This window comes from Strigops habroptila, chromosome 1 (assembly GCF_004027225.2).
Source record: "Strigops habroptila isolate Jane chromosome 1, bStrHab1.2.pri, whole genome shotgun sequence".
Classification (NCBI taxonomy): domain Eukaryota; kingdom Metazoa; phylum Chordata; class Aves; order Psittaciformes; family Psittacidae; genus Strigops; species Strigops habroptila.
The window spans coordinates 89,349,995-89,370,836 of record NC_044277.2 but is presented as its reverse complement, the minus strand read 5'-3'; the positions used below and the strand labels follow the sequence as shown (position 1 = coordinate 89,370,836).

Here is a 20,842-nt window from a genome sequence, read left to right as displayed (position 1 = left end):
ACGGAGGATGTTGAACAAGAACAGCCTTAGGCACTGCTTTCAAGGAATGCTGCCCTTAACGCAAGCCAGCTTACAACAGCAGTAAATTAAAAATAAATAAATTACGAAATCCATACATGAGGGAAGAGAACTGAATTGAAGATAGAAACAAGTGTAAGAAAACTAGAAGAAGAACGTACTTACCCAACTCCTTGTGTTTTCTCTGACAGAGGCAAGTCCCAGTTGCGCATCAGGCCCTTATTCTTAGATTGTGTCTAGAAAAAAGATCTGAGCACAAAGATCCAGTTTTGCTTTTTAGGCCTCCAAAATTTTCTGAGGGCCTTGCTTGGCTTTAAATTCTTTCCTCCCAGCTGGTTTAAACTGCTGTCACCTGCCAGTAATTTCCTGCCTTGCTCTTGCTTGTTTTGTCTCATTGAGTGCTACCCTGTCAGAGGGGAAATTTTTGCCAGTGTAAGAATATTGAACAGTATTTGAAAGGTGCCTAACTGGTCTCTAAATGAATTGCCAGCCCTTGAGGAAGCAGGAATATTTGTTTCTACCAACTGCCCCATTAGCAACAGGCTGAGGTACTAACTAAACACTACATGGTAATGATGGACATACAGAAGACTGTTTCATAGCTTGGAAATACCATGCCCATCAGTAGAGACACACAGTCGTGTTGCAAGCAGACACTGTTGGTCTAAAATATTACCAGTTTATGCTGTTTGCTGTCATCTCTGTGCCTGAATATGAATAATATAAAAGGCCAAGAGCAGAGGATATTTGATATTTTTATATATTTATAAGGTGATTTACAGCTCCAGTTAATTGTTACCATTCTTCAGCTGAACCATGTTAATGGACTAACTGGGAGCTCCCACTTTGCTTCAGTACAAAGTCAGCTATTGCTGCTTGAATCAGATGAGCCCATGAAGCAGAGTGGGAGCATTGGCAAGGTGCACAAATGTGGCGCAGCTCCAGGGAAGCAGCAGATGTGAGCTGGGGTCTGGTACCAAGCAGATGGAAGATTTCTTTAAGCCATCCTGCTAGATCTGTAGCAGCACATCTGGCTGTGCCCCTGCAAAAAGTTTCAGGCTGAATTTCGTATTCCATTGAACCTTCAGTAGATGGAGAGACTGTATAAGATCCGACCTTTCCAGTGTATTCACTCACTGTATCACACTGGCAGTGAAATAAGAAAGACTCCATGAAGCATGGGGTGTTGGACTCCAGATCCTATTTGGCACTCATTCTTTCTTTGCGATGTTTCTGCATCCAAATTTCATCCCTTATCTAGGCTGAAAGATATGTATCTTGCTTCTTGTATATGGGAAAACAAAGCAGATGGTCTCAGTCTGTGGGACAGGTGTCCACATCAGAAAACTGTCACCGTACTTGACACCTTCCCAGCCATACTGGCCAAGATCCTCCAGAAAATTAAAAACATACCTTGCCATTTTGCATATATTTACATTAATTTGCATACATTTCGGCACCCCCCAAGCAGAAGCACATGCCTTCCCATTTTTAAAGTTGTACTATAGCAAAGCCTCAGAAAGATTGGTGTGAAGATAACTGGTTAAGTGCTGATTGCCTGGTGCCTTTGATATGCAAATCACTAATAAAAGGGCCCTTCCATGCCATAGTCCTATTCTCTTTCTACCATAAGTCACAGGAATGAGTCTTGACAAGGAGAAGCAAAGGAAGCAGCTCATGACAGCACTGCCTTTCCCCAGAAAACCCTTTTCTGCTAGATTTCTCAGGAAAAGCCCAATGACATTGTCAGAGTCCAAAAAACTTTTTTTCTGGCAAGGGGTTTTCTCCTCCAACCTCAGACAACCACAAAAGGCACAAAAGGATCTACATCTTTATTTTTCCTAAGTGAGGCAGAAATGTTTCATTGGGATCATGATGGCTGGAATGCTTGGAGAATCTGGATGCAGGCAATGTGAATTAGGGGAGAAGTCAATGAAATACAGGAGGCTATTGAAGCGCCTTAGTGCAAGGGCTGTTTCCCAACATGCATGCACATTGCTGTTTGAGTTCACAGGAAGTCATCCCACATGGAGCCTTATGTCTGGTACCAGGGGGGAAAGAAATGCAAGAGAAAAACCAAACCAAAACACAGCAGATTGCTCAATGTAGCCTGCAGGCCAGTTAGAAGGGCAAAAAAAAAGAGATCCCTCAATGCAGTCTGCTTGGCCAAAGCCTAGCCCTGCTCATGGGAACAGCCTCTGCGGGGGAGAGAAGAGCAGTTCCTCTCCCCATTCAGCATGGGGAAAGTCCGGGCATGGGTTTGGCAATGATACCCACTCCTCACTAAAGCCCCTGTGAAACACTCAGGTGTCAACTACTGTTGACAGCACTGTAATTACTAAGAAATGCCATGTGTGTTTTCCAGTGCTAATTAAGGCTGCTTGGTGAGGCAGGAGAGGAGGGGAAAATGAGCATTTCCATGGGAACTTTTTTGACTGCTTCATTTTAGAGTCATTGTTTGTGTATCAGTTCTTTTCTTTACCCCAGCCCCAACGATGCGACAATGTCACGCCAGGGAAGAGGGGCTGTTGAAGGTGTGTGGCAGCAAGCAAAAAAGCAGATACATGAGATGCCCAGCTCAGGGCTTAGGCTTTGTCACCCAAGGCCTTTGCCCTGTGCCTCCATCCCTGCCAGAGCTTCGAAGCAACTCAGGGTTTAGCCAATGTGGCATGCATGGTTGTGAAGGACCCCAGCTCTATGAAGCAGCATAAAAGCAGCAGAGCCTTTTGCCACAAAAAAAAAATGTCAGCACTTGCAGTGATTTTCAACCCAGAGGGCCTTTGCCTACGAATACTCTCAGCTTCCTTGCCACCTCCATAGCCTATCAACAAATCGACTTGATTTTTCTTTCACAGACTGTTACGTTTCCCATTTCTTCCTTTGGCACAAGGGAAAAACAGTCTCAGAGGCTTCCGAAGCTGAGCTGTAGACATGGCTGCACCCACAGATACGAGCAGGGAAAATGCCACTTGTTCTCACTTGCTACCCAAAGCATGACAGCCTGTTACACAAAACCAGCAGCAAAGCTGCCCATACTTTTGACAAAAAAAACCCCAACAACCCACCCCAAAACTTACGTAACTGCAACTAATCTTTGCTAATCTTGAGCAAGGCATTTAAATCTGGTGAATAAGCCTCTTCTTCTCCCCCCTGCCCCCCCAGCCATTCTGTACAGTGAAAAGGGAAACAAATAGAAGCAAAGTTTGCAACCTTGTGATTATTCCTTTCAACGAGAACGAAGTAGCAATGTGTCCCGAGTCTGCTCTGAAGTAAACCCTCCTGCCCTGCCATTTCCCATGAACAGCGACTGAGGACCTTAAGAGAAAAGCTGCTTTTAGACTGATTATCACTTGCTCTTAGCTAAGGCATGGAAATCTCTACTCTTGCAACGTACCATTGCCTTGCTTTTGTCTGGTATTTTTTCATTGCCTATTCAATCACAAACATAAGAACAGAAGAGCGGCCATCTGAAGTGTTCCTTTATGGTGGGCAGTGGAAATATTTGACAGTCCTCAATCTGGTAAGCAAATCGTGTTGTACAGTGATACCAATATGTCTATTTGTTTGTCTGCCATCTGTGCCTCAAGACATATGCAGCTGGTATATTTGCTGCTGTTAAACTGCTTCCTTTAACGGTTTATACCCCAAAGGAAACTAAGTAGGGATCCATGCTTGTGCTGTGAAGTGTATTCACAGGTTTTATGCAGAAAGAATCTTGGCTGGTGAGCTGCTTGGCTTTCAGAAGGTACTCTGAAGCTAGCTGCCTCCTTGTAAAAGAGACAAGCTATCAGTGAGGAGAGGGACAGAAAGGTAAGGTATGTCCAGCCAGGAAATGTGCAAGTTTGATGCATGTTATCTAACCCTTACTTCAATACACATTATAATGCTGCTTGGAGTTTTACTTCAATTTTTTAATAGGCTTTTATGTCCTGTCAATTACAGAAACAGTAAAATAAAGCATAGCACAGTGCTGATTTAGCCATTCAGAGTACATGCATAGTTTGACAATCAACTGAGAGCATGAGGGAAAGAAATTCCAGCCTGTGGAGAGTGGTGCTTGTGGCATTACTACATATGTTTTAACAGTGCTATTAACTGCTTGCTGCACTTCCTAAAAGTACAGAGGAGAACACAGACCATAACGTATTCTGATTCTTCTAATATGCTAATGTTTCATAAAATAGAAATCAAAATGAAAGCATATGAGACACCCTGGGGGAGGCTTGTTCACAGTCCAAGTGGTTCATCAGTGATTCGTGGCAGTGGTGGCAGTGGGGTGGAAAGACCGGGCATGTGGAGAGGGCTCCTACAAGGGACAAATCTCAGGGACACTTGCTAATCTGAAGGATGACTGCAGGGACCTCTGTAGCCTTTTGTCAGTTCTTCATGACCGTCAGAGTTAAATATCAGTGGGAGGTCTGGTCCAGGGTGTGTTTGTCCCTACTTTTACTCTTCAGAAGGAGATACTCCATGGTGGAGTTCAACGGAAGCCTAAAGGCTCCCCAGCTCCAAGTGGCACCTTTGGAGACCCCCATGGGGTTATGAAATTTGGATGCCTTCCAACCTCAACCATTCTGTGACTCTAAAATATTTGCAACCAAGAGGCAGTGAGTGGCACATGAGGTGGCTACAACAGCCCGGGCTTCAGGGAGCCACAGAGCCCTTCTCAGTGACCAAGCCGCCTGTGGAACGATGAGGGTACATATATCACTGCAATTAGGATGGTATATGTATGGTTTGTTGCTATATTGCCCTTGTATCAGTAAATCTAGGCTTTTTGCAATGCTTTAAAAATTAATTTTTCTGAAAAGCCAGCAATCAAATGGTCAGGATTCAACAACCTTAAAGCAAGGTCCTACACCTGGGCCGGGGCAATCCCAGGCACAGCTACAGGTTGGGCAGAGAAGAGATTCAGAGCAGCCCTGCAAAGGACTTGGGGGTGTTGGTCGATAAGAAGCTTAACATGAGCCGGCAGCGTGTGCTTGCAGCCCAGAAAGCCAATCACATCCTGGGCTGCATCAAAAGAAGCGTGACCAGCAGGTCAAAGGAGGTGATCCTGCCCCTCTACTCTGCTCTTGTGAGACCTCACTTGGAGTATTGTCTACAGTTCTGGTGTCCTCAACATAAAAAGGACATGGAACTGTTGGAGCAAGTCCAGAGGAGGGCCACGAGGATGATAAGGGGGCTGGAGCACCTCCCATATGAAGACAGGCTGAGAAAGTTGGGGCTGTTCAGCCTGGAGAAGAGAAGCTGCGTGGAGACCTCATAGCAGCCTTCCAGTATCTGAAGAGGGCCTATAAGGATGCTGGGGAGGGACTCTTCATTAGGGACTGTAGTGGTAGGACAAGGGGTAATGGCTTCAAACTTAAACAGGGGAAGTTTAGATTAGATATAAGGAAGAAGTTCTTTATTGTGAGGGTGGTGAGGCACTGGAATGGGTTGCGCAAGGAAGTTGTGAATGCTCCATCCCTGGAGTTGTTCAAGGCCAGGTTGGACAGAGCCTTGGATGACATGGTTTAGTGCAAGGTGTCCCTGCCCATGGCAGGCGGTTGGAACTAGATGATCTTAAGGTCCTTTCCAACCCTAACCATTCTATGATTCTATGATTCTATGATTCAGTGATTCTATATTCAGTTCATCCTGCTGGGGCATATGTCAGTAGCCTAGAACACCACCAGCCAAGTCCCAGGCAAAGGTCTGTGTGTCCAGCTCCTCTCCTGGCCCTATTAAAGTATCATCCATTCTTTCAGGCAAAACAGCATTTCCACCTCCATCTCCTGGCACCATTCTAACGAGAGCTACCACCCAGTATATGACACAGCTCTAAAATATGAGATCAGGACTAGAAAGCAGTACTTATGTCCCAGTATTTTGGGAAATTATCATCCATCTTCCCCTAGTGACCAGCAGTGGCTAATTAGGGAAAGGCTGCACAAGACAAGAACATGTATAAGCATAAAATGAACTTTCCATGGCTCTGACTTCACACTGGCATACCAACTTACCCAGCAGAAAATAAATCCAGCCCAAGGTAGCTAATACCCATTCAAAGCCTTTTCTTCATCTATCTGAAGGAAAAACATACCTGGTTATACTTCTGGTACCTTCCCTGTCCTGAGGCAAGTGTGCCTTATGTGAAGGAGCTGTTCATTTTGTTGGTGTAAACCTGCTTCCTGACAACTGAATTGGATTCCTCTTCACTTCTGTGTTATAATCTAATCATCCATCCCTGTTCACTTTTTCTTTGCCACTCATTAGAGACCTCTATCAGATTTTCCCCTCAGTTATTCTTTTCTGCAAGCTGGAAGTCCGAGCGTTTTTCATCTGCCTTCACAAAGGGCTGCTTCTTTCATTAAAGCATCCTTGTTGCCCTTTGCAGTAGTTTTTCTAGTTTCAGGAAGGGGTAAGTAGGGCAGGCTGTAGTGGTTGAGCTATGAGCACAGCATGGATTTATACAGTGGCTTAAAGGTTCTTTCTTGTCTGTTGTTTATTTCTTCTTAACAATTCTTGATTCTATATTTGGTTTTTTTGATTATTGATGAGCAAGGCAATTTGAGATATAGCTATCCACAGTGGGTCAAACATTTCTTTCCTGGATGGTGACAGTTAATTTAAAATCCACTGTTGAAAATACATAATTGAAATTGCTTTTTTTTGTTGTTTTGTTATGTTTGTTTTTTCTTTCTTCCACTGAAATGCATTACATTGCATTTACCAACACTGATTTTTACCTGCTACTTGATCTTTCAGGCACTCAGTATTGTGAAATTCTTTGGCAATTTTGCAGTCAGGCTTTGCTTTCACAGAAGGAAAAAAAAAAGATTCACAAAGCTTTACCCCCTCAGTGTTTGCTCCCTTCCCCAGCTCATTTATGGATCTGCTGAACAGCTCAGGTTTCATTAAATCTTTGCGAGCAGGGCCCCTTGCTCCACTTCTCCAGTTCTTTGTCTCCCATCTTTTAACCACTTATTGATCTGATCCCAATACTAAACCAGAGCTGTCAGCCAAGGGGGAGGGAGATGGTTTGGGCTGAAGATGTTGTCTATCTCTCATGCAAAAAACGTGGCAATGGGGCAGGGTGTGCAAAATTACTCTTTTGCGGCCGTAGTCCTTATGCTATAGAGATGCAGGTTTTTTTCCAAGAAAGAGTTGCCAATAGGGAAAGGGGCCCGGGGAAAGAAATGAAGAAATGCCATCATTGCCCCTTCTTCCGTTGATCTGGACAGTGATTGTTGTCATCTCCAGGTGGCAAAAGTTTCCTGAGCAGGTGTATAAGAAAGGAAGAAGGTGAGAAGACAATATGGCTCAGGGGGCCATGGAGCAACCTGTGGAGCTCCACGGGGCCTTGAAGAATTGTCCCATGGTTTGGCATTAAATCACTTCCTGTTGCTGCTGAGAGACATTAAGGAACCTTGTGGCTGTCAGTCACAGACGTCCATCAGATGCACGCCCGATGCATTACATTTCTGCACCTTCGGAAGCGCCTAGTCCAAGGAAGTGCCTTGGGATGATGGGAGATACGGTCCTGGGGAAGAAGAGCAGGCAAAAGCTTCCTGCTGGGCTGTGCTGGTTCAGTAGAGCTGCCACGCTGGGCTTCCCTAGAGCCAGGCATGCAGAGTCCTTGTCCAGTTCTTCTGCCTGTCTCCTGCCAGACTTTGGTTGCCTGGCTTCTGGCACTGGCTGGATGAGTTGCTTGGAAATTTTCCCAAAAAGATTCCTCTTAGCTCTTTGGAATTGTGTTTTAAAATTTCCTTCTGTGGAAAGCTGCTGTGGCCAGCTCGCTCTGATCCGAAATGGAAATACTGGGAAACGTGGCATTTTCCAGTAGTGGAAATTCAGCTTGACTCCTAGCTCTGCTGGAGGGACGCTGGAAGAATTTCTTCTAGATATGACCCTCTTTTAGCACCTCATTCAATTCCTCAGTAGTCATGTGGCTCTTCCAAGAGAGCTACAGCTCTGACGTTCAGATTCATTTATCTAGTTAATGATCATAGCAATCAAGATTCAGAAAGGAAATATTTTTGTAGGGGAAAAAAATAGAGAAGTGCGTTTTGTATCAAAGGAGTTCATTGACTGATTATTGAACAAGCAGAAATGACAGATAAAACCAGTGCTGTATTCATTTGTCTGTGACACAAAACAGGACAAGCTGAATCATTCATTGCCTGAAATATCCAAGCTTATAAAAATCTGCTCACTCCTGTAAATCTATTAGCAAATCATTGTATAAGGAGCACACTGCACCTTTAAAAACTATTAATTGCACTCCTGCCCCATTTTATGTCTTACATTTTTGTCTTATAACTGAAATACTTTCCAATTCTCCTGAAAGCTATTTTTATTTATTTCAAAATAGACCCAGTATTTAGTATACATATTTTCCAGGTCACTATCATGTGAATGGATGTGCGTCTATACTCAATATTAACTGTTATGTCTAATAGCTTACTCATACTATTGGATTTATCCCCCCTTAAGGGCAGAGCTTGGAGCCCAATTTATTTGTACTAGTTGGAGATTTCAATGTACACATATGACTAGATCTTACACGCGAAAGTAAATCATGTCAGGGTCAGTTAAACAGAAACACCCTTTTGATCACTGCAGCAGATAAAAAACGAGTTTGTCTTTGTCATGATGACTCTCAGTTTGGAAAATCAATCTGACCAAATTAAGTGTTTCTACAGCACCTAGTGCCATGGAGCTCTGCAGGGTCTTGAGACAAGCAACATCTCTCCAACAGGGATAAGCATATCCATGTTCTCCTCTTTGGGTTAATCATTAGCTTTCTGAATGCTTCCAGTCTTCCTTCTGTTCGTGTGGGAATACTTTAGGGGATCCTCTTTATTTACAGCCAGTGGATTTATGTTCCACAAGCGGCTGCAATGGATTTGTGAGCGCCAGCACTGCTGCTTGGGAAATTCACAGAACATCTGGAATAATTTGAGGTTTTCATGTCTTTTTTTAAAAAATGTCAACATTTTCTCACTAGTGAAGGGCTGTGAGATCTAGATGCACCTTTTTTGCAGGAATAAGCCTGGAAAAGCATGGGTTTTGTGCTCTGATTCTAGTCTACTGGCTACGCACCTTGCCAGACTGAGTGTTACTAGGGATGGTTCCACCTAGGTTCAGTTTTCTGGCTTGAAAATTACTTGTATATTCTTCCATTGCTCTTGGAAATACAGGGTGACCACAAAGTGACTGAAACCCTTTTGAACTCACAGTGACAGACCAGGGTAGAACTATGAGCAGCACCAAAACAAGCTCCTGAGACTGAGTTCAAACTTCTTTAGGAGCTGTTCTCCCTGTCCTGTCAGAGAAATGGGTCAGGTTACACGTTCTGATAAGCGGTTTCCATATGGACGATAAAATTATCCTTCCCTGCATATGACAGAATATTTACCAGACTGAGAATGTGGCTATATTGGGACTGTTTCTTTTCAGCAATGTTTGTTTTAGTTAATTTTGAAGGAGGGCGAAGAAGCAGCCTATCCCTGTCCGATGATTAATGTAAGGCTGACCATGAACAAGATAATAATAGCCCCATCCTCTGGGAACCAGGCCTCTCCCTAATTGCTTTATTGGCAATTAGTCACCATGTGTCACCAGACTGTCACCACCCTCATGTTCATTTTTCATGCTTTTTACAGAAAGTTACTGCTGACTCTACAGGGTGTAATGAGAGTGTCTGTTTGTTACCAGGCTTTTCTTAGCTCTTCAGGGGCTTGGTTTAGGTGTCCTGGTGAGGCTAAAGGCTGGGGCAGATGTTTGGGTCGGACACGTGTTTGGGTCTAAGTACACTGTGCCTCAGTATGGACTTTTCTGAACTAGACCTGTGACTTGGAGGGCTGAATCTCTATGGGCTGAAATTGTGTCTGCAGCTACAGAGGCTAATTGTGATAATGGGGAGAGAGAAAACCACATTTAAAAGAGCTGGTTTGAGTGCCTCAGTATTGAACTAAACCATATGTGGGTTCTGACGAAGCTGTTTGAGGTTTTTTTTATGTAAAAATGTGGCAGTTCACCCCATGCTCTTGAGAGGAAACACAAGGCTTTGCAGCTGAACTGGGTGGTGCACGACCTCCAATACCTCATCCTGAGTGACCCTGGGCCAGCCACCCAGCCTGTGCCAGCACCTCCACCGCTGCGGGTCTGTGCAGAGATGAGGGACACGCCACTAGTGGTACCTGGCTGCGGTCTACTGTGGACACCATCTGGACTGTGTAAGGGATGGGGAAAGAAGGATGCATCTTTTCCCTTTGCTAGGGAGCAACAAAATGGATGGGGATGGTTGCGGATAGCTACAAGGATACTTTGGTCATGCAAACTATGGTCATTTTGCTCTGCAGGAAGACTCAGTCTCTGCAAACTAAAGCCTGCAGAAACCCTTGTTTGACAACGGGCATGGTGAAATCACAGTCCCCTCCTTCCCTGAGATATTTTGATAATAAAGTAATTTCTGATGGAAAAGCATTGCACTAATTCTGACCCCTCCCAAGCACCACCCTTCTCGGCTCCTTCAGAAACTGATGAAGTAACCAGCCACATCTTCAGTCACTTTGCTCTAAATACATATCTGATTCAGAGTAAGATCATGGCAAAAGAGATCTCATCCTGAAAGCTGTGACACAGCCTCTTTCCATTTAAGCATTGCTAGCTGGTCCAGCATTTGCAGTAGGCTGCATTTGCCATATTGCATCAGTCTGGGGCAATCTAAACTGAAAGAGTCCACCGTGTGAGTTAACAGAACTGAACTAGACTCAGAGATGAATGCAAGGTAGCAGAAGAAGTATTTTTCTGCGAGGCTTTGCCTTTGTGTGTCTGAAAGCTGGTTCAGCTTGATCCGCTGTGTAGCATTAGTACAGAAAACAAAGTAATTAGTAAAGCATATTGGCTTAAACCACAATACTGTGACAATTTCACAGTTGTGGAATTCTGTTTTGTTACTGTGCGCTTACCTAATTCTTTACCAAATCCTCCTAGCACCCTTCCCAAACAACCCTACCTCATTACTTGTAAATGATTTAAACGAAATAAAAAACCAAAACCAAAACGCAATCCTCACCACTCCCCATCTCCAAAATTCATTATTTATAAATACTTTAATGTACTCAGTATTAGTTAGTGAAGCCCAGATCTCTGCTTCTAAGCACTTGAAATCCTTTCCTGAAATGCCTCTGAGTTCAGCAAAAAAAGTTTTGGTTTTGATAACTTCTGCACCTAATTCTCATGTTAGAGCATTTTGAGCTACTTGACACTGAGATCAACTGCACCATGAGTCCCTGGAAAGAAAGCCCTGTGTTGGCTAAATAGTGGGAGAAACTATCTAGCAATTGCTTTACAGCAAGCATTTCTTGGCATATTTTGTTCTTTTCTGCTCTTGCCCACATGCATTGAAAGTAACAATTAATAGAAAGTGTGAAGGAGCTGGCTTTCAACATGTCCTTCCACCTCTCCTATCTGAATCACATCATACATCTCTCTTTACTCTCTTAAGTGAGATACTGTTAAAGTTATCTCCCGAACAACTTTATTTAATCAGTTTCAGTTAGTAAAAAAGATTTAGCCAACAGCTATTTCCCTCACACAGGCTTGCAGCTCACGAACAAAACAACTCCCTGAAGAGCAAGAACAGAGTTCATTGAGGAACATGCTAATGAAAGCTGGATGAATTTCCCTCATTAAGTGTAATTACTTTAGGTTTTGCAGGCTGTCTTCTATGGGGTGTCCTTCCTGGCTGATGTGTTGAGACTAATTAAGAAACTGAGATGTGCTAAGTGCGTAATTTCCAGCAGAGACCTTCTTTTCAGTGTCCTGGCTTTCCCAGTGTCCACAGTAAGTAACCACTGTAAGTAAAAATAATGTTTGCATAAACGATTGGGTGTACAGCATAACACGCACATGCATACAACAGATAGGAACGGTAGGGTTTTTTTACTATTTGAAAATGGTTTTGGACCTTTTTGAAGAAGAAACAGTGCTGAGCCTATTAGAGTTGATTGCAAAGCCTCTTGCACAAACTTTAGGGTTCCTGCCCCCAAGCTAACACAGATTTACCCCAAAGAGTGAATGAGGTGTAACCCCTCCATTAATCTCACAGTCCAAATAGCTGTGGATTTACCCGCTTAGGGCATTTCTTGAAAGGGCAGCATGGGCCAGGCAGACATGGGAAGATACCTGAGAGGCAGCAAAACCTCACATCTCCTTCTCTGATTCCACTGTGGCTTTAAATAAGCACTGCAGAGAAACAGATTCAAAGGACAATAATTATAGTCACAGCTTACGTCAGATTCCCCACAGATCACCTACTCCCTCACAGACAATGCTGTTTAGCAAAATGCTGTTTATCTGGCACTGTGGGTTGGACAGGAACCGATGGGTTACTTATATGCGTAGGTATGCTCTGTGTGAGTAAAGCCTGCAGACACCTCTGAATCTCAAAGGGCTGAGAAGCACTGCTTGTATCTGGTCCACAGGCAGCTCAGCCAGCTGGCTCACTAAAAAAGTCCTGCCAGGGATGGAGACAGAGCTACTGGCTAATTTATCTTCCCTGCACAGCAGTATTCATGCTGCTGCTGCCATATCCCCCCCCAGGCATCCTCACTGTGCCCGCAGGACAGAAGCACAGGGTAGTCTCCTTCTTCTAGCATCTCACATCTCCGATTTCCAATCCCAAGCACAAAGGGTGCTCAAATACAAAGCCAGGCCAAAAAGGTACAAATCTGCTTCCAGGTATCGGTAGCTGATACCAGGGCTCATTTCCTCCAGTTAAATTCTCCCACTGTAAATCCTCCTCTGTTGGGAAAGAAATAGGTACCCACAGCGAAGCTTGCACCTGCAGTTTAGGAATTAGGCTTATGAATTGTGAAGATAAGGATAAGTTTTATGTGAACTGTTTCACCAAGATCTGGATTACTTTGTTACTGAGCAGAAAAAAATCTCTGGCTTGACAGCCAATCCCTTGAGTAGAACTTCTGGACCATCAAAAGATCCCATCTGCAAAGGAAAAAAGAAGAAAAAAGAGTTTAAAGCTAACTCAGTTTTCCACAGAAAATGTCAGTTTTGGCTGTTTATAAAGGCGGTTTTTCTTGCTGTATCAACACAGAATGTTGCACCTCAGAGTAAATTCCTTTCTTTATGTTGTAACGTGAGATACGTGAGTTTATCTGGCAACATCACCATTTTACATGTAGGTGATGTTTTGCCTCCTCAGAAATGAAAGCACTAGCCAAAATCTATCAATCATGTTTGGCTTTCCTTTTGAAATTTCTTTCATTTTGTGTTTTGGTTCCAGTTTGTGTCTATATCCTTTTGGACACTGTATAGCTACAATCGAGAGCTGGTTTACCCCAAAAGCCTTGATGGAGTCATCCCGCTCTGGTTAAATCATGCTATGGTGAGTAAGAAACACCCCTGCCTCTAGCAGGGAAGGGAGACTTTGCAACGTGCTTCCCACCGTTGCATTGTGTTGCTTCCCAGAAGAGTTTCACAGTTTCTTCTTTCTCACCTCTTCCTTCCTACTCATCTGAATCTGATGTTGAGCTGCATGAAGCAGAGGCATGTGCTTGAAGTCACCTCAACAAGCCTCTTAGCACACAAGAAATGTCAGTGAATCCGTGCTTGTCAAACCTCTTAAGTCAATGAAATGTGCAGTAATAAGGAAAAAAAGAACATAAAATATCTTCTCAGTTATTGTAGCTTAAAAAATAGTTTCTGCAAACAGAAGTCTGTGAAATACGAAATGGCTGGGAGTATAACAGAGCAGTTCTTAATTGTTAAAAAAGGTAAAAGAACCAAAGAACATCTGACAGCTCTACAGCTAATAGGCTAATATGTGCACAACTTTGAATAGATGAATTGCAATGATTGTTTACAGATTTGCTATAAATACTTTCCAGATTTCTCCTTCATTTGCTCTGGCCGTTTTTATGATGTGTTGAATAATCACATATTTCTCATCAGTCAAGTGTAAAGAGTCTGAAGGTAACATGGAAACTGTGGGTGGATTGTAAGGTCAGGGAGGCCTCATGGGGCTAGTGGGAAGGGGGAGAGAAGGGAGAGGTTCACCGCTAGACTGAATCAGAGAAGCCAATAAGTATGAAATAATCACATAGAAGACCCATTTCTCTCCAGACTTCATTTCTTAAGTACAACATTTTGCAACCCACTGCAGCAGCTCCCAATGCCTGTTGAAGGTAAATGCAGAAGGCTTCAGGGTTTCTAGCCAAGGATGCTTGCTAAAGGTTTTAAGCAGACACTTGATTTAGATAAGCATATTCAGATACATGTGTCTGGAATCCAAACACACATAGGCATATCCGCATTACTGATATCTGAGTGATAAACTGCAGCCATTGTGCACTTTTAACCTCATCACCTGCTCTCTGCCCACCAATTCATCTCCACCAGGGTCTTTGCATGGCTGTCCAAACTTCTGCATGGACACAAACAGGCACTGCTCTCTCGAAACCATCATCCACCTAAATGAAAGACTCCTTGAGTCCTCAGCATCATGCTGGTTTCAGGTCCTGGATTTGATATGGGAGACTGGTTGAAGCTTAAAATCTTCACAGTCATGGAGGTGCTAGGGAAGGGGAGGGCACAGGGTGGAGCCAAGAGGAGATGTGCTTTGCTGCTTGTTTTAATCCCGGTGCACAGCTGAGAATTTGCCCTTTCCATTTCCACATTTGTTTATGACATGGAAAGGTTGAGAGGTGCTAGGATGTACATTTTTATTTCATGTGCAAGAGCTCTTTGCAGGAATCACTCAAATGTATTCATTATAACTTTTTTCTTTCCCTGCCTACATCTACATTTCATAGCAAAGTCATTCTGACAACAACAAAAAGCTTTTCCATTTCAGAAATGTCAAAAACAGGTGTTAAAAAAGGAAAACAATTCTTCCTCGAAATTATTTTGACGAGAAACTTCACATAAATCAAACCTCAATCACAACCTAGTATTTTATTTCTAAAGCTCTTAATACACTGCAGACATCTTGCGCTTGACAGTTCCTGGGTGGGAAATTTTCCTTCCAGTCACTATCAAGCGTAAAACATCTGCCACCAGCATAGACTGATCCCCGCTATTGACAGTCCCCACATTTTTAGGGACATCTTCCAACAGGTGCCTGTGGGCTTAGCTGAGGCATTTCTTTCTTCCAATGCAAAATATCCGCTGGGAATACTAGGAAGATCCAGGGAGCTACTGACACTTTAAGGGACAATCTCCAAGTTCTGATTGCCAAACAGACGCTTTTTCTTTGGGTTCATTTCGTTGCACACTGCTATGCTTTATGGCTCTGAAATTACAGACATTTCATGGCAGATTGAGGCAGCATCTAGCTGGCTTTGGTGGAAAAGACATCGGTGTATCAGTAGTAGACATCAGTGCCGTACCATTTGCAGTGGGAGTATTTTTTTTTATCTCAGCCTATTTTAACGTTGTAAATAGGGAAAGCATATGTTGTTATGTAACTGAAGAGTGAACCTAAAAAATAATCATGCAGAAACACTTCAGGAATACCAAGCTCCTTGAGTTCTCAGTGATGCTGCAGCACCTTCTTTGCAAAAATGAACTAGCCATTTATTTTTCTCACATTTACTGCTCTTACAGTGGGAAAGTGTTGGTGCCCACCTGGTAGCCCAGAGTCATACAGATAAGTTTACATTTTAGGCATGTTTTTGCACTCTGAGCAGAAACATTCTCTGTTTTTTGCAGAAAGGATGGCTAATGCAGAAAGGAATCTTGCTAATATTTGAAGGAGGTCAAATACTCCAGACTACCTGGGTTTCTCGCTGTCTTTTTACTGAGTTTAGCCCAAGGGCTTTGCCTCAGTTTCCACTGCCGTTTGCCTGGGATAATTATGTTTTACACAAAGCTTTGAGCTTCATGGATGGAAAAAAACCCCAAACCTCCTTAAGTCTCAAGCACAATTATTGTATTTGAACAAGATTTTCAAAGTGGAAGATGGCTGAGGCAAAAGATGCTGGCCAATTTGTCAAGTGAAATCGTTTATTTCTTTCCCAGTCATTTCTTTTCAAGCAATATCTGGATACCTTCCAGAAAGCAACTAGCTGCTGGAGACTACTTGGTTTAAACCATATGCATGTATTATTCAACTGAATGGCAGCATAGGGGAACACTACATTTTGAAGGGGCTGACAGAACCTAATGGTAAACAAAGAGGGGCAATGGTGGGTCAGAAGAGATCACTCAGAAACATTTTAATCTATAACAGAAAATACGCGTCAACATTGACCAGATGTGTTCACAAAAATCGTAATGGTATACATATTACGTAAAGGAGGTTTATATTTTCAGTCTGTAAGGCACAGTTCTTGTAAAAGGCAAATTTTCTTGTAAAAAGCACAATTCTCTTTATTGTCAGGCTGCAGCTTAGTTTAGCCATCTCTTTTCCTAATTTATTTTATAGCTGTGTTACCCTCTCACCTTCAAAAAAATCTGCATTTTAGTGCCCCAGGCACTTTATTGACACATGCTTATGAACTGTGTGTGTTCTGAAGACCTTGTAAGCTAAATAACTAAGAATAAAAAAGGAAGGATGGTAAATGGAGGCACAGAAGAAAAATTACTTACCTGTCGGACTTTCAGCAAAGAAGACAACAGACTCCATATGGCCTGAGCCTCTCAAGCTTATTTGCACTTTGCCCCAGTGTAGCTAAGCAGTATCTGAATATAAAAAGAAAATGCAAGAGAATGAAAGAACAAGCTGGGTGCATACAAGTAGTTTTCCTTCCCTTAAGCAGGCCACCGATGCCCGGACAACAAGAATAGCAGCAAGACTTGCCATTTCTCCTCTCATCTTGGAGCTTCTTGGTATCTACAAGCTGCTTATGTTCGTCCCACCTAGCTAAAGCATTATCTTCCCTAGTGTGGACACAACTACATCAACAGAAATGTTATTTTGAATCAGTATGGTTTACTTCCATCTGGAAAAGAAAATAAGTTATATGAATACAAATGACTCTTACGTGAGGGCATCTGTGAGGATTATATCTTCCTACAACTATTTTAGGAAGCTGCTGCATCATTAACCAACCAAGGTGGTGGCAAAATCAGTGTGTGGAGCAGAACCTGCTTGTCCTGGCCACTCTAGCTGGATTCCTGCTCCGGATGTCTACACAAGCACCACCTCAGGTTCATCTTTGACCATCTTAAATGATTCTCCTTGCAACTAGTATTCAATGCTTAATAATTCTTGCCTATTTACATAAGAGAGAAACATTTCCATTTGTTTGCATTTCACAGTATCTCAATTTTAAGCTGTCTGGCAACTACGGACATTCGCAGGCTTCAATTACATCCAGCTTTTGGCAAGAAGAATGTGTGTGCAAGGGATATGGCACATGAAATTAATCACCACACACATTTAAGAGCAAAGACGCTTAGCTTTTTCCAGCACTACATATATATATTTTTGAAGCTTCCATTTTTGTTGACATAAGCCCATTTCTTCAGGGAGAAAGTATGTGTTTCACAGACACATGTTATGGCAGGGACTCCTCCCAGGCTGCTGCTACCCTGGCGTGCACAGGTGCAGTCTCTGTAACCCATTCCATGAAGGAACAGCTGGAGACGAATATTCCACAGCAGAGGATGTGTCGCTTCAGTCTCATGTCAGCTCCCAGCTGCAGTGCAACATCAGTTTCTTAGACTACGTATCTAATGTTGGGGAGGAATGCAATTAAAATTCTGGCACTGACACGGAGACAAACCATTTGCTAGTAAGCAATAGGATATTCAGCCAGGGCCTTGTTTCCAAAAATCTATGTGTGCATGCAGGAAATGTTATCTCTGAAGGTCTTTTACCTTTGATCGTACAATTGGTCTGATGTTTGTCACAATAATGCTCCTAAACTCACTATGTGTCTCGGAAAAAACAGGAAAAAAAAGGTTGTTTTTCAGATCAGCATGAACAGACCTGGAAAGGACAGAAACAGTAGTGGAAACGGAAACAGAAACAGGCTCGTTCAGAGAGGAGTGCTGCTGGAGTTAAACCGAGTAATAGCTTCCTGACTAATTTGTCACCACACCTGCTCAGTAACAAGACTCCTTGTACCTCTCGCTTTACCCATAAAATAAATCCCTGAAAATGCACTGATGGTGAGAATATAAAAGACAGGTAGTAACTCTCTGTGATAATTATTTCTGTAGGTAAATATGGCAGTGTACTAGTTAAAGAAATAAAAAGAACAATCGTGCTTAAGGCTTTCTCACCCTGAAAAATAGAGAGGTTAAGTGAGGAAGAAAAATGTCCAAGAACAGATTACAAAAGAAAATTTAAAAAGAGGCAGGCATTTGAATGAAGGCAGCGTCATAGCAAAATAAATCAAAAGAGGGAACTTGTTCCAAAATGAAGCCAAGAAAGGGGAGAGCATACAGAGATTCAGAAAATTATGAGGAGTATAAAACTAAGTAGAGGTTATGGTGACAGGAAGCTATTTAGTTTTATTATGCTCAGATAACACAGGCTGTAATTGTTTATGAAAGCATCGAACCCGAGGAAATTTGCATAGACAAGAGGACATTTCCCAACAAAGAGTTGAATAACTGAGTAAATACCTCAAGGGTCAACCAATGAACACTGTCTTCATGAGCCTCTTAAGATAGCACCAAAGCGGTTTTTACTTTTTCTTTGCAGTAACATACCGATGGAGAAGATACAACCATGAGTATCGTCCACGAGTGGTTGTCAGCACATAAGCTCTGCGGGGAATTTGTCTGAAAGGAGAAACACGGGCAGTTTTTCAAAAGCACTCGATGGCGTCGAACTGTGCCCAGTGGAGTTTAGTTTGGCTAGTGGTAACTGTTTGTGAAAAATCCCCCGCTAAAGTCTCACATGTTAATGGAAAGCAGACACAGAGGGTATGTAAATGCAGACAAATCAGAAACAAACAGCTATGGTCAACCGAGGCATCATTTCCTTCACTCTGGAGTCAAATGGGGTCAAACTGAGACACACGCATTAGGCGTACGAGTGATCTCAGCAGCTCTGGGGAGATTATTCATAGGCTTAAAACTCAGCCTAAACTGGAGCCTGCAGCTGAACACAAACTCTACCCAACCCTATTTTCTCAGCCACAGGAAACTTGCTTTTACTTATATTCTCAACAGCAAAACAAAGATATAACATTGAATAAATACACAAATTCTGAAAATATGAGAAGTAAAAATTCCATATGGACTTACCAAGCAGTGGAAATAATATCCAGAGAGGACTATTTATCTCAGTTTAAACTCATGAACCAGAAACAGATTCTGGGAAACATGCAAGATAGGGTCAGAAACAAAAAATAAGGAAGCAGGAGAATGTTACAATTCAGTTCTCCACAAGAGATGAGTTAACATGCCAATATTTCAGATAAAGTTCAGCATACATTTCAGAAACTTTCTCCTCACTGTATTCATATGCCAGAGTTTATGAGCAATGAAAAGAATTTTGCAATTTTATAACTAGTTCAGACTCCTGAGTTTGTTAGGAAAAAAGCAAAGAAACCAAACCCAAGGTAAAAATCATAGTAAAAGCCAAAAAAAAAAAAAAAGGCACAAAGGATTGTTTGAGATCAGAATTCAGATTATAAGTGTGATTAGTTAACAAAATGTCTCTGATCATTTTGAAAGTCCCATAACTTTTATCTTTCCTAAGATACTTCTGTCCTTACAAAATTTGTAAGCTGAAAGCTTTACTCAACAAATGGACGTCATTAGAGAAGTAAATATACTAATATTTCAAAAAACATAAAAATAAGAACTAACAGGATTCCTGCCAAGAGAAGGAAAAAGCTCTCTGATTCAGTTCGGTTCACTGACACCCTGATCAGCACACACAGCTATTGTTTCAGCCTGTTTTCCTTACCTTGGAGTGAAATAGTTTTTTTCTCCCTCTGTGATAATTACTTTTGACAGTTTCACTGTTTATATGTGAAACTGAGAAACTGTTAATTGAAATAAAAAAATGAGTCACTGTTTCCAGCAATTTTTGCCAATGTTTTGATCTGTGTCAATCTGAGCTTAATTATTAAGTTTTCTTTAAAGCAAGAGGCAGAACTGTATATTTTAATTTGGTCCCTACAAATACTGCATTCTTCAGACAACCGTTGGTTTAAGGATATAAAGCGCAACTAAACAGGGTTGAAAGTATGCTTAATGACTATGCACTAGAGACCTATGGTAAAAATAACTCGAATGAGAAAATACTTCTTTTTTATTGAGAAGGATATGAGAAGTCTTTAAAGCCTATCAGCAGCTATGATTAGCTGTGATATATGGTCTATCACTAACAATGCTGCCAAAATCAACGTCTATCGGCTGTGAGAAGGAAATCATTTGGAAAGCCAACTGCATGTCATAGGCAAAGGGCAGGCTTTGCACCCTGTAGCCAACCAGGTGTCTGCTGTATAAATATGCATCTGCTGTCATAAACATGCTTCACTATTCTGTAGAAATTCCACTGTGATTTTACTGCTAATGGACAAACTGGGCTTGAAATACATGAAGTCACCAGTAGACTCATGGATAGCAGAAATGAAAGGGAAGATTTTCCCACATGCTTAGTGGGCCTGGGGTGTATGTGTACATGAGAAGGAAGTGGAGGGGTGGAGGGGAAAGAAGCTTTATGTCCACAAAAGAAAAATTCTAAACCAAAAAACTTTTCAATCTGGGGGATGAAGTAGCTGAGAACTGTTATAACAATCTGTCTCAAGAAAGCATTTGCATGACAAATTTAAATGGCCCTACAAAAAAGCATGTGTAGTTAGTATACACAGTGATTCTCTCTAACTAGGAATATGCTAAAAATCTA

At 42.2% G+C, this 20,842-nt stretch overlaps 1 protein-coding gene and 1 long non-coding RNA gene across 5 annotated transcripts in view; one reads left to right on the top strand and one right to left on the bottom strand.

The window, feature by feature from the left end:
- The first annotated feature begins 3,267 nt into the window (after positions 1 to 3,267).
- ADTRP (androgen dependent TFPI regulating protein) overlaps positions 3,268 to 20,842 on the top strand; it is a 33,484-nt gene continuing 15,909 nt past the window's right edge. For all 4 annotated transcript variants that reach the window (XM_030495964.1, XM_030495944.1, XM_030495954.1 and 1 more), the window contains exons 1-3: positions 3,268 to 3,538; positions 11,719 to 11,853; positions 13,313 to 13,414. In XM_030495964.1, coding sequence (XP_030351824.1) covers positions 3,386 to 3,538; positions 11,719 to 11,853; positions 13,313 to 13,414 — 390 coding nt within the window. In that variant the 5' untranslated portion in view covers positions 3,268 to 3,385. The remainder of the gene's footprint in view (positions 3,539 to 11,718; positions 11,854 to 13,312; positions 13,415 to 20,842) is intronic.
- Positions 11,812 to 19,145, bottom strand: LOC115612093. Its single transcript, XR_003992879.1, has 3 exons — positions 18,604 to 19,145; positions 16,618 to 16,710; positions 11,812 to 13,014 (listed from the first exon to the last, which is right to left on the bottom strand). It is a non-coding gene; the product is annotated as an uncharacterized LOC115612093 (long non-coding RNA).